General features: G+C 43.5%; 1 protein-coding gene across 2 annotated transcripts in view; it reads left to right on the top strand.

Moving 5' to 3' along the window:
• Positions 1–1399, top strand: part of ZFAT (zinc finger and AT-hook domain containing) — a 162193-nt gene extending 160794 nt beyond the window's left edge. For both annotated transcript variants that reach the window (XM_044293725.1, XM_044293726.1), the window contains one exon: positions 894–1399. In XM_044293725.1, coding sequence (XP_044149660.1) covers positions 894–1133 — 240 coding nt within the window. In that variant the 3' untranslated portion in view covers positions 1134–1399. The remainder of the gene's footprint in view (positions 1–893) is intronic.
• Positions 1400–12140: the final 10741 nt, after the last annotated feature.

Here is a 12140-nt window from a genome sequence, read left to right as displayed (position 1 = left end):
AGGATAATGACACTGACACGTGGGGTACAGGATAATGACACACTGACACTTGGGGTACAGGACAATGACACACTGACACTTGGGGTACAGGACAGTGACACGCTAACAATTGGGGTACAGGATAATGACACTGACACTTGGGGTACAGGATAATGACACGCTGACACTTGGGGTACAGGATAATGACACTGACACTTGGGGTACAGGACAGTGACACGCTGACAATTGGGGTACAGGATAATGACACTGACACTTGGGGTACAGGATAATGACACTGACACTTGGGGTACAGGATAATGACACACTGACACTTGGGGTACAGGATAATGGCGCTGACACTTGGGGGTACAGGATAATGATACTGACACTTGGGGGTACAGGATAATGACACTGACACTTGGGGTACAGGATAATGACACTGACACTTGGGGTACAGGATAATGACATGCTGACACTTGGGATGACGGAGCAATTCAATTTGGACACCTGGGGTTATAGAACCGGTTTATAGACCGTTCACTTCCTGGCTTAGACTACAGCTGGTTTTACACGGTCTGCTGGGTGAAATGGTCGGAGGTGCGGACACCTCAATCATCTTTCCCGGGCAGCAAATAGTCCTGTCTAAACTGCACTCTGCTGCCCAGGAACAATCATTTTGTATGTAAATGCAGCACTTCACCTCCGCTTAACGCTTACTTCCCGACAAATGGCTCCTCCTCGCGGCATCTAAATGCGCCATTACATTGACTCTCCTTATTTATTTTTTTGGTCTCAGAAATTGAGTGTGGCTGTTTTGGTTGTTGGTATCCTTTGGTTTTTGGTCTGTGATTGTCACCTTCTATACAGCGTATATTTCGTGTTTTGTGATGTAATTTATATACTTCTGTTATCAGGTGACTGAAGAAGAGCGCTCCACCAATCACGCGGTAATGATACAGGAAGCTCTACAGCAAGCCTCGGTGGGGTTGGGAGAACAGCACCACCTGGTGGTTTCCTCAGACGATGTTGAAGGGATCGAAACGGTCACTGTTTATACACAAGGAGAAGAGACCTCCGAGTTTATAGTCTACGTGCAGGAAGCAATGCAGCCTGTGAGCGATGGTACGATGGAGCACATCCTACAAGAAATATAACAGGCCGTCATGTTCATCGCTTCACATTTACACTAGAATTAAAACCTCCCATCATCCTTACATGTAGATGCTGTAGGAGAGATCAGGTAGAGGCCATTTATCCTACACACAAGTTGGCCATCGGCATCTACTTAATGACGACCCCAAAGACAATTGGAATTTTTTTATTTTATTATAATTTTGAGCAATAACTGTACAAAATTTGTTTTAGCTGGAATTGATTCTCGGGAATGTTTACATAGAATAAACTCTGTGGATTTTGCCTGGAGCTGAGTTTCTGAAATCAATCTGCTAACCTCTGTACATTTCTGTTCCAGCTACATCAGCAAATATCTGCGGTCATAGATTGCTCCATGTCATGCAAAGCTTTAGACCCTAACCCTAAGTTTACACCTGAGCGTTTACAGCGCGTTCAAACGCGCTGTAAAACGCTCAACACGTGAAAACCAATGCTTCCCTATGGCCCTGGTTCACACTTGAGCGTTTTACAGCGCGTTTGAACGCGCTGTAAAACGCCCGACGCATAAACAAGTTTTTGAGCTTTTTTGGGGGCGTTTGTCGTGCGTTTTGGCCATAGACTCATTGGACAACACTGCAGTCAATCACACAAACGCGCGTTTACTATTGCAAAAAACGAGCATAAAAACGCGCGACTAAAACGCGCATCTCAGAAACGCTCAGGTGTGAACCCAGGGTTATAGGTAACTGGTAGACTCAGGATAGATGCTACCACTGACCAGTCACTAGGGATTCAACTGCTGTGACGCTGCCCATCAATGGGTAGAAACTAAAGGCTATAGGTACAAGGAAAACACTCGCTTCTCTCTACTCCACTTGGGTTTCCTCACATAGTTGAGTCAAAGTCAATGGCCGACCATGCCAAGATATGAAGCTGCTCCTGTGCGGTGTGGTGATTAAAATGTCACGATGATCAGTCCCCCACCAATCGGACACCAATGTCTTCCTTGACCTTTGTCATTTAAAGGTGGTTTTCAGGAAAATAATTTTTAAACATACCGGAAAATGTTAAAGAAGCGTTACTCAACTCCACCAGTCCTTTGTTGCTGCAGTTCCACCACTGCTGCAGTTTCTGCTGCTCCCCACTTACTGTCCTGGCTTGCCACACCTCAAAAGGCTTGCTCAGCCAATCACCAGCTGAGGCATGTCACTGCTAAGGCCTGTGATTGGCTGCAGCTGGCATTTCCTCTGTGTTAAGCTTGGCCAGGAAGTAAAGAGCAGCAGAGCCAGGCATTATTGGAATGGTACGGGATCAGTAGGGGTGAGTAATGCTTCTTTTTTTTAGTTTTAGCCCTTTATGACCCTATATAAAACCCCTTTAGAGTGAGTTTCCACGCAAAACCTAAAAAATGACCATGTTTTATTTTTGTAATATAGCGGTCATGTTTTTGAGAGTGACAGGTGGGAAGCCACGTTTGCAGTGAGTTTGCTTCTCAGATTTTGTAGAAAGACAAAAAAAATTAAAGTAACTGAAGACAAGAAAGTGACGAGCATAGTGTCCGCTCATATATTAGGACACATTATGAATACATGATCATGAGTGAGCAGGCACTGAGATCTGCAGTTTTTTGTCCTAACTGGATGGATATTGCACACTTGGGTGTTGACGTCACATCAAGATATAGTCTGCAATGTCTTACAATTCCATTGTAGCACTGCCTTTATTATAGGCATATTTTTTTTCAATTATTGCATTCTCATTTTGGTCTAGAAATCATTTGGGACACGGTCACCTGGATTTTAGGTATTGAGCTGAGGACATGGGCTGCTAGATGGCCGCTAGCACATCCGCAATATCCGTTCCCCATAGCTCTGTGTGCTTTTATTGTGTAAAAAAAAAAAAAGATTTTATATATATATTAATGAGGCTGCTAATGTTTCCCGAGCCCAGCCACGCCCACTGTGAAGGAGCCCAGCACCGCCCTGCATCATCCGAATCTCCTCATTTCTCCCTGACGTCACAAAGTCACGTGTCGGCATAGTGTTCCTTCCCTGTGCTTTCATCAGACTCGGGGAACGAAATGCGCATGCTCTAGCTCGCGCATCACGAGATTACAGTGCTCTAGCTTTGTGACGTCAGGGAGCAAGGAGTAGATTCGGAGGATGAGGGGCGGTGCTGGGCTCCTTCACAGTGGGCGTGGCAGGGCTCAGAGTCCGAGAACGCTGGACTCCTCTCTCAAGCATGGAGGAGACAGGACTCATCTAAGGTTTATTTACATATCTATAAAATCGTTTTTTTTTTTACAATAAAAGCACACAGAGCTATGGGGACTGGGTATTGCAGATGTGCTAGCGGCCATCTAGCAACCCATGTCCTCAGCTTTATACACAAAATCCTGGTGACAGGTTCCCTTTAAGCAGTTTTTGTGATAATGAGGTTAAGTTTCAGTCTATTTGCGCCTCCGGAACTTTAGAATATCCTATAAATCCTATGTCCACAAACGTCACATCCTTTACTATGTTTCTGGTCTATGGACAGCCCAGGACGGGGAAGGTGCTGTGGTCAGGGACAGAATTTGTCTATGTTAAATCCAACTCATCAGCGCATGCACCAGGGAGACGATTACCGTAGACCAGGCCAGAAACCTGATAAAGGACAAGACGTCAGTAGATGTAAGATTTTCTGAAGAGGAGCGTCCAGTGACCGGGTTCCAGAGAGGCCAGACCACACAACTTGGAAACACGATATGATTAATTAAGGTGCGTTGTTGGGTCCCCCAAATAAACCTTTAAAATTACCATGCAATGTATTTCGGACTTGGAATAAGGCATTTCTCAGGTACGATAAAATATCATATAGTGAAAAAGGATGAGCTTCTGGTTTACCGCCAAGGAACCTATAAAATATGCATCATAAAATAATTCAAGTGACTATAAAGTATTACCATGGGCACGTCCATCGTGATGCAGTGACACACAGTGGATCTCTACTAAAAGCATATAAAAAATAAATAAATAACGACAACAGATCCAACTAGAGATGAGCAAATCGATTCAAACGAATCAAATGGTCTCATTAGTCAGCTTCTGTACGCTCGACAGGACCGGACATCCCTCCAAGCCCTGTCAGTCTCCAGCCTACGCTGCTGCCTAAGCTCAAATTCGGCTTCGAGAGTAGCTGTTGCACACTAACCACTACACTTCTGGGTAGTGGCGCTTGCACAATAGCCGTTTCTGAAGCCGAATTTGAGTATCAGCTACAGTGCCCAGGTCTGTCAGGCATACAGCAGGTGGACATTTCTTCACCAGTGAGGACAACCCCCCCAGTCTGGCTAATGAGACCAATTCATTTATTGATCTCTAGAACCAACCATTCTACCAGCTGGTGCTGTGAAGTATTATTATTATTGCTGTTCATGCGTCTACAGGCCAACATCTCCACCCTGGTACAGCTGTAATATTACATAAAAGGCTTGTATTAGAATTGCAGGAATAAAAACTTTAAAAAATCTCAGCCAAAATGAGTGCATGGAAGTGTTACACAGTATAAGCATGTTCCTTCTAGTTCATTTAAAACAGGAATGCCCAACCTGACGCACTCCAGCTTTTGCAAAACTACAACTCCCAGCATGCCCGGACAGCCTACAGCAGGTTATGATGGGAGTTGTAGTTTTACAACAGCTGGAGGGCCGCAGGTTGGGCATTCCTGCTTTAAAACAAGAGCTTTTTTTTTCTCCAAAGGAAGAAAAAAAAGTTGTCTATACGGCTTGTTTCACACAAGCGAGTTTTCCGCCTTGATGCAGTCCGTTTTTACAACGGATAGCACCTGCACTGAACCCCAACCCATTCATTTCAATGGGTATCTGCACATGAGCATTGTTTTCACTGACCATCTGTCTGTTCAGGGAAAAAAAATCGCAGAATGTTCTAGCATCATCAGTTTTTCACACAGGACTGGTCCATTCAAACCAATGGGTAAGTGAAAGAAAACTGAAGCACACTGAAGGATTGTCTGTTTTTCCACTGACGGTTGCTAGGCAATGGTGAGTGTTTTTCTTAACTTGCATAAAAAATGGATGTAAAACCCATGCAATCTGACAAAAAAGAACTGAATGCAGTTTCAGACAAACCTAAACTTGCATGAAAAAACATATTTCACTGAGCAGTCCTTGATACATTCTGTATCACTCGTGTGTGAACCCTTCACAATTTTTTAAATTAAATTAGACTTGCAAATTTATTTATGTGAGTGGTAAAAGTATGTGAACCTCTAGGATTAGTAGATAATTTGAAGGTGAAATTAGATTCAAGTGTTTGCAATCAATGGGATGACAATCAGGTATGGGGGGGGGGGGGGGGCACCTGTTTTATTTAAAGAACTGGGATCTATCAGTCTGATCTTCACAATACATGTTTGTAAAAGTGTATCATGGCAGGAACAAAGATGATTTCCCAGGACCTCAGAAGAAGAGTTGTTGATGCTCATCTGGCTGGAAAAGGTTACAAAACTATCTTTAAAGAGTTTGGACTCCACCAATCCAGAGTCAGACCAGCTTGTGTGCAAATGGAGTTCAAGACCACTATTACCCTCCCAGGGAGTGGTCGACCAACAAAAATCTATATTAATGAGTCCAACATCAGGAGGACACTGAACAACAATGGTGTGCATGACAGGATTGTAAGGAGAAAGCCTCTGCCCTCCAAAAAGAACATTGCTGCCCATCTTCTGTTTGCTAAAGATCAACTGGCTAAGCCAGAAGGCTACTGGAACAATGTTTTGTAGACAGATGAGCTGTTCTGTGCCGGAACTCCTGCCGCAAATGTGAAACGAATACTTGTCCTTACTCATGGCATTGGGAAGATGGGTCCCAGCTGTGTTTGCCCTGCTTGCCTTTGCTACAGACAACCTGTTCAGGACTCTCCCCTGTTAAGAACTGTATTGTTTGAAAGCAAGGGGCTGAGAAATTGCCACATCAGGCCTTTGTGTCCAGGGTGGCAAAACCTGACATTGTAATTGAGGGTCCATTTTGAACTTTGTGCCGTCTCTAGCGGAATGATATTCACAAAATCATCTTCAGAGATCACAGTTTTTATTAAAGAATCCCAACTTATTACAAAGTCTCCATTGATATTGGCGTAAGTGTCTGGGCATAGTCCTAAACCTCCTCATTATCTGTCTTGATCATCAAGCGCTTTACACCTCACTATTGAATATGAGGACAAGACATTCAGATCCACTAAAATATCAAGATAATGGGATGAGTTAATAATATTCATTCTAATCCTATTCATCTTGGAAATGAGAATGAAGTTAATGGCGTCTATTTATCTTACTTGACTTTCTACACACAGAATGAGAAGATCAATGTTGCAGATGAAGGTTTAAATTGGAAATTCAGACATCAACTTGTCTTCTAACTTTTCAGAGACTTTAGAGAACTTCAAACTCTTAAATCTGGAATATGATGAAAAAGGTCTTAGCGCTACTTAGGCATTTTTTGTTAAAGGGGTTATCCGGAAAAATATATTGATTACCTATTCTCAAGATACCCCGCCGATCAGCCGTTAGAAGAGGCCGGGCGCTCTGTGTGGGGCACGGCCTCTTCCTAAACCAGTGATGTCACCATACATTGGTCAGGTGGCCTAGTTGCAGTTCAGCCCCATCTAAGTCAATGAGCTGCTATATATGATGTACGGCACTGGGCTTGGAAAGCTGCCGGGAGCCCGCAGCGCTCACCAGAGCTCCGGTGAGCGCAACGGCTCCCTGAAACGGCTGATTGGCAAGGGTGCTGGGACTCATACACCCGACAACCTGTGGATAGGTTATCATTATCTTTTCCATGATAACCCCTTTAATGAGACATGGTATCAAAATCTCAGACGCCCATGTTCTTGATCGCGAGGGAAATAATTGCACATGTCAACTCCAAGGGGTCATTCAAGTTTGGAAAGACAATTTTCATCAACCCTTTAATGTAATTCTAAAATTATAGAGGAGGGTCCTCTGTTCAGGATCCTCATCTTTTGGACAGAGTAAAGAAAATTTACAAATAAGAAAGGAAGATCTGTCCCGTCCTGCATTATGCAGATGACTAATTGAATTGAATGGACACTGTGTAATGCTTAGTCTGCCCTGTGGGGGCACTGCGGGGAGACTGAACACTTGCTTTTAGGTTTGATTACTGTTTACAGCTGATTAATGGAGGTCTCTGCAAAGGGAGAGTTTGTGATGAGCTTATTGTCAAGGGACTCTTCTAACAAATAGGGATTTAGTTGAATAAGATGTGGCAGTACAAGAAGACCCTTATTTGTCATCACTTCTCCAATCAGAATCTCGGTGTGTTCTCTAAAATGCTAATTGGCCAATGATCACTGTCAGTTCTTCTGGATGCTATCCAATACTTGTATAGCGTTTTACCCATTACACGTTCTACAGTACTTTATAGAGTACATATACAGTGGATTTATTAATGTCTCAATAGAGTATGCCGAAAAATGTCCTTATCACAAACACATGTAGACTATTTTATCTTTGGAAGCCTTAGCATTGAAGTGTTTGGCAGTACCATGGAAGGCGCCTAGAAAATGCATGTGAATGAAGGAAGAACAGATGATCTCAACTCATCATGCCGCTATCCCATGGCATGAGAGAATCTTACTAACTGTATACCTTTTGTCATGGCAGCGTTCTGTGCCTGCCACCGTCCCGCTTTCCAGGGCAGGCACAGGCCCCGCATAAGTCACCTTTATTAATGACCAGTCCCCACTAGCCCTCCTCTGCCTTATAGTAATGAGGATGGCCGCTGCATTCCCCTGTCCCTCACTGTAGGTGGGACACCAGGCTGCAAGGCCTCTTCCTGGTTTCCTTAGGGCATGCACGTTTGGCTCCTTGCTCTTAAAGGGCCATTGTCCAATTACTTTAATCTCTGCCAGCCAATGGCTGGTCACCTTAGGGTATTTAATGCACCTTCCCCAAGGGGAAGTGCCTGAGCTTTAGGTTCCTAGTTGCCAGTGTTATTCTGTTGACCCTCTGCTGCCTGTTCTGACCTCAGATTGTTTTACAGATACACATGAACTCTGCCTGCCCTGACCTTGGATTGTTTTACAGATGTGCTCAAACTCTGCCTGCCCTAACTGCTGCCTGTTTTCTCAATTTTGCCTGATCACTTTGTGCTTTGCATCAGTGTCTCTGACCCTGTGTGTTGGCATCTAACTACTCTGACTATTCCAAGAGGCAGTCTGGTAGCTCCACTGCAGCGAAGACCAGATCCCTGTATAGTAACAAACTGTCTTAACTGTCTTCATTTGGCATCAGTTATTCAGACAATGGGGGCGTCAAGCTGTGTGATGGATTTCTTTTAATACCACTGTCTTTTAATACCACCAGTTTCCCGAATGCTCAGCAATATGCCTCCTTATTCTTTTCCTTCTTTACAGAAATAATCAGAGTGCTATCCTAACAATTTCTTACTATGTTTAACATAGAGCCATGATCTCCAATGTACCGGTGACCATCTATAATCTTCACCCATTATGTCTTCACACTTCACTTCATTATCAGCCAGACTCTGGAACCATCTACTTCATAGACAGTGGTTGCATTGTTTGGAAAAGAACACCTAAAGTTTTGGAACCTTGAAATGACAGATGTAATAAACATCATTTGCATGTTCTGTGTTATTTATTGTGGTCTGTACTATATTGGTGGGTCATATGGTGTTGAGGTACTATCTCCTCCATGACTTAGAGTATCTTTTTTTCCCCTCCTAGGAAATATTTACAAAATTATTCATATGGAGGAGATTCAACTGCATAGGTGGCTTTAGAGTACAGTCAACTGACTTTCACAATGGAGATTACTTGATCCCTCTATTATTTTTGACTACACGTGTGATTCTTGTATACTGGAACGTACCGAGTCTTGGATGATAGAGATGAGATTTGAATTGGGATATCTTCAACATTTGTTGGTACAGGGAAAAATAATCGTGACTGCAAAAAATACCTTCAAAGACCCATTCAGAGGGCGAAACGATGTGTTCGTAAGGAGACTGCATCCATTTTCTTCATAATCATCCTTGGTCAAGTAGTCCTAGAGTTAGGGATCACAAGAGATGTTCCTGGTTTACAAAGGACTTCTGGTCGAAACCCTATAGAGTTAATATTAATGTTAGGCTGCCATATCATTGGTTCTAACCAGGGTACAGAAGGAACTGTTAGAAGTGTGTGTGGCGCATGCATGAAGGATCTGTCTACATTTCCAGGATTACCAGATCCATCATAGCATGTGTTCCTCGCTAGCAAGAGTTTCCTCGTCGTAAAATGGTTAAATATCACTACATTAAAACTTGGTGCCATGTTCCTCTGGATGGTGTAGGATTACTGCTTGGTTAGCTGTATTCCTTAGGATCCAGGCTTGGGGCCTCAAAGATATTACAACATTAAAGATTTTGTCTCATGAAGACAACCCCTCTCCATACCCCTTATTAAAGCATATGGACTTCATAGAAAGGGGCTCCTTGCTTGGGACCTCAATAAGAGCCAGAAAGGAGTATCACTGGATTAAAGCGGCTTCCTTTCTTGGGGACTCGACCTGTCCTTGTATTACTTGGATGGCCATTCATCTGAATGGCCATCATACAACGCTGCCTTTCCCCTGATGTGAGTGCAGCAAAGGAAATGTCTGGCTGGCCATGATTTTCCCTGGCAAGGGTAATATACCTCTTGTTAGGGGTGCTGGGAGCGAGACCCAAAGTGATCAGCCTGCTTTTACATGGGATTATAAAAATTCGTAGAAACGGGCATTCTTGTCTATGGACCATGTCTAGTATTCACTTGAATGAAGCCGTGTCAAAGACTGACATGGACAGGAGTGGCTCTGATTCTTGATACGATTTAAATGACAAAAATACGTGGTCTCAAAAGGCAGGAAATGCCCAACCCCAAATGCAGTCGTGCATTTATGTTAGCAATAGACCACAAGCGCAGTATCTGCCCCCCCCCCCCCCCCCCCCGAGCATAAATGCACAACTGCATTTGGGGTTGAGCATTTCCTGCCTTTTGAGACCATGTATTCTTGTCATTTAAATTGTATATTTATATGTGGAGGTGTATAAACCCCAATCTAAATGCGCCTTGATTACCATCCATAGGCAGCATTTAGGTGCTCCTGTCAGGCCTGCAACATATCAGCCAGCCATGGGTGGGACTCTAAGCCTGCTCCCATTGTATGTGTGGTAAGTCACACTGGAGGGAACTGGGAGCTGTTTGCTGTGAGTCGGACCTTACGCTGCTGTAATTTGCCCACTAGCTCCTGGTACTACCCATACGGTACAAGTAGGTTTAGCGTTAGGTCCTTTGCCACTTGAGAAACCTTGGCGTTGTGGGCGGGCTCAGGTATGTCCTTAATATAAGGATATACTGGCTAGAGTTTAGTCAGATGTTACTCTTTGCATCCACCACAGTAGCGCGCCTATTCTTGTAATTATTTATTCTGATTCTTGATAGCAATATCCATTTTTTTCTAATCTTCTTTAATGCACATTACACCCAATAAGCAGAACCCCTTTAATTCCATAAATTTAAAGCTTCCTTTAACCAACATGATTTCTGGTAATGAGACAATGCGGTATTAAGTGCACACAAAGACTTTTCGCAAGGGAACAATCTTTAGAAAATTGAATTATCAAAAAAAAAAAAAAAAGAATGCAAGCATTACAGCGACGTCCCCTCCATCTGAGAATAATGAAATCTTTTTTTTCTAGATGTCTTCTAATTACATTACTTTTCTGTTTAATCTCATTGAAATTCGTAATGGTCGCTTAGCTGGGTGGCAATTTACTGTACAGTCTGCAGGAATGGCAGCGCTGGAGACCTAATGAGAGCCAGTCAAGCCACAAATTGCTGCAGCTAATCGTGACTGTGATCTACGAGACTCTAGGCTTTTGTCTTTGATGGTGATGTGTGTCCCAGAGGAGGGGGACATAATAGACGAGCCCCGAAGGAAGAGCACATCAGCCCATCTACTCTGCCATCTATAGTACAGTGCTCAGTCTAGTGCAATTCATGTGCACGTGAAATTAGTTTTCTCCTTTTTATTCGAGGGGCGATTCCTTAAAGGGAATCTGTCAGCAGTTTTGTCCATGCTAAACTACTGCCAGCAGTACGTAGGGGCTGGGGAGAGCAGTGCAAACCAATACATAGGTCCTTTATGAAATCAGATACCGTGTGTCATTTTTGTGGAGTAAAAAAGTTGTAAATCATCGCAACTGTGACATTTCCATGGTAACTGAGATATTTTTGTGATATTTCGTGATCCTCGCTACTTTTCACAGTGGTCTATGTTTAAGAGCTTAGACCAGGAGTATGGCTCATTTACTATGTGCGACTTTTGCAAAAGTCGCAATAAACGTTGCAACCCAAGCCAGGCAACCCCCTGGTCTACTTTTACACCTAAAGGTGTAAGCCACATTGCGCTCACTCCACATATATTGCTAAGGTGCAAAAGTCCATTAATTTGGTGCAGGCACAGAAAAGAAAGCCTTAAAACTGTCATAAAAAACCCCATAAATGATAAACAACCCACATAGTGTAGTGTGAATATGAACTTTAGTTCTGCTATTGCTAGTAACCAGTGCTCTCTGCAATGAGATGCTTCACAGCCTACCCCTCTGCTCTGAGGGACAGCTGTAGCAGTCAAACAGGAGACCAGTAAAGCTGTCAGTAATGGCTATTGGGAGGGACTGTGATGCAGCTCAATGCAGAGGTCACTTCACAGTGAAGCCCTGCCCTGGGAACTTGAAAGAGCAGAAACTAGCAGAATACAAATTGATATTCACACTGCTCCTAAAAAGGGCATCTGTCAGCAGATTTGTACCGATGACACTGTTGCACGTGCCCTTGGTAGCTAAAGGCATCTGTGTTGGTCCCATGTTCATATGCGCCCACATTACTGAGAAATATTATGTTTTAATATATGCAAGTGAGCCTCTCTGAGCAATGGGGGCGTTGCCGTTACTCCTTGAGGCTCTTCTCTCTCTGGAACTGCTG

The sequence above is a fragment of the Bufo gargarizans genome, chromosome 5 (assembly GCF_014858855.1).
Source record: "Bufo gargarizans isolate SCDJY-AF-19 chromosome 5, ASM1485885v1, whole genome shotgun sequence".
In the NCBI taxonomy this organism is placed as follows: Eukaryota; Metazoa; Chordata; class Amphibia; order Anura; family Bufonidae; genus Bufo; species Bufo gargarizans.
Note: the sequence above shows the minus strand (reverse complement) of the source record. Positions and strands in the feature narration are given on the sequence as shown.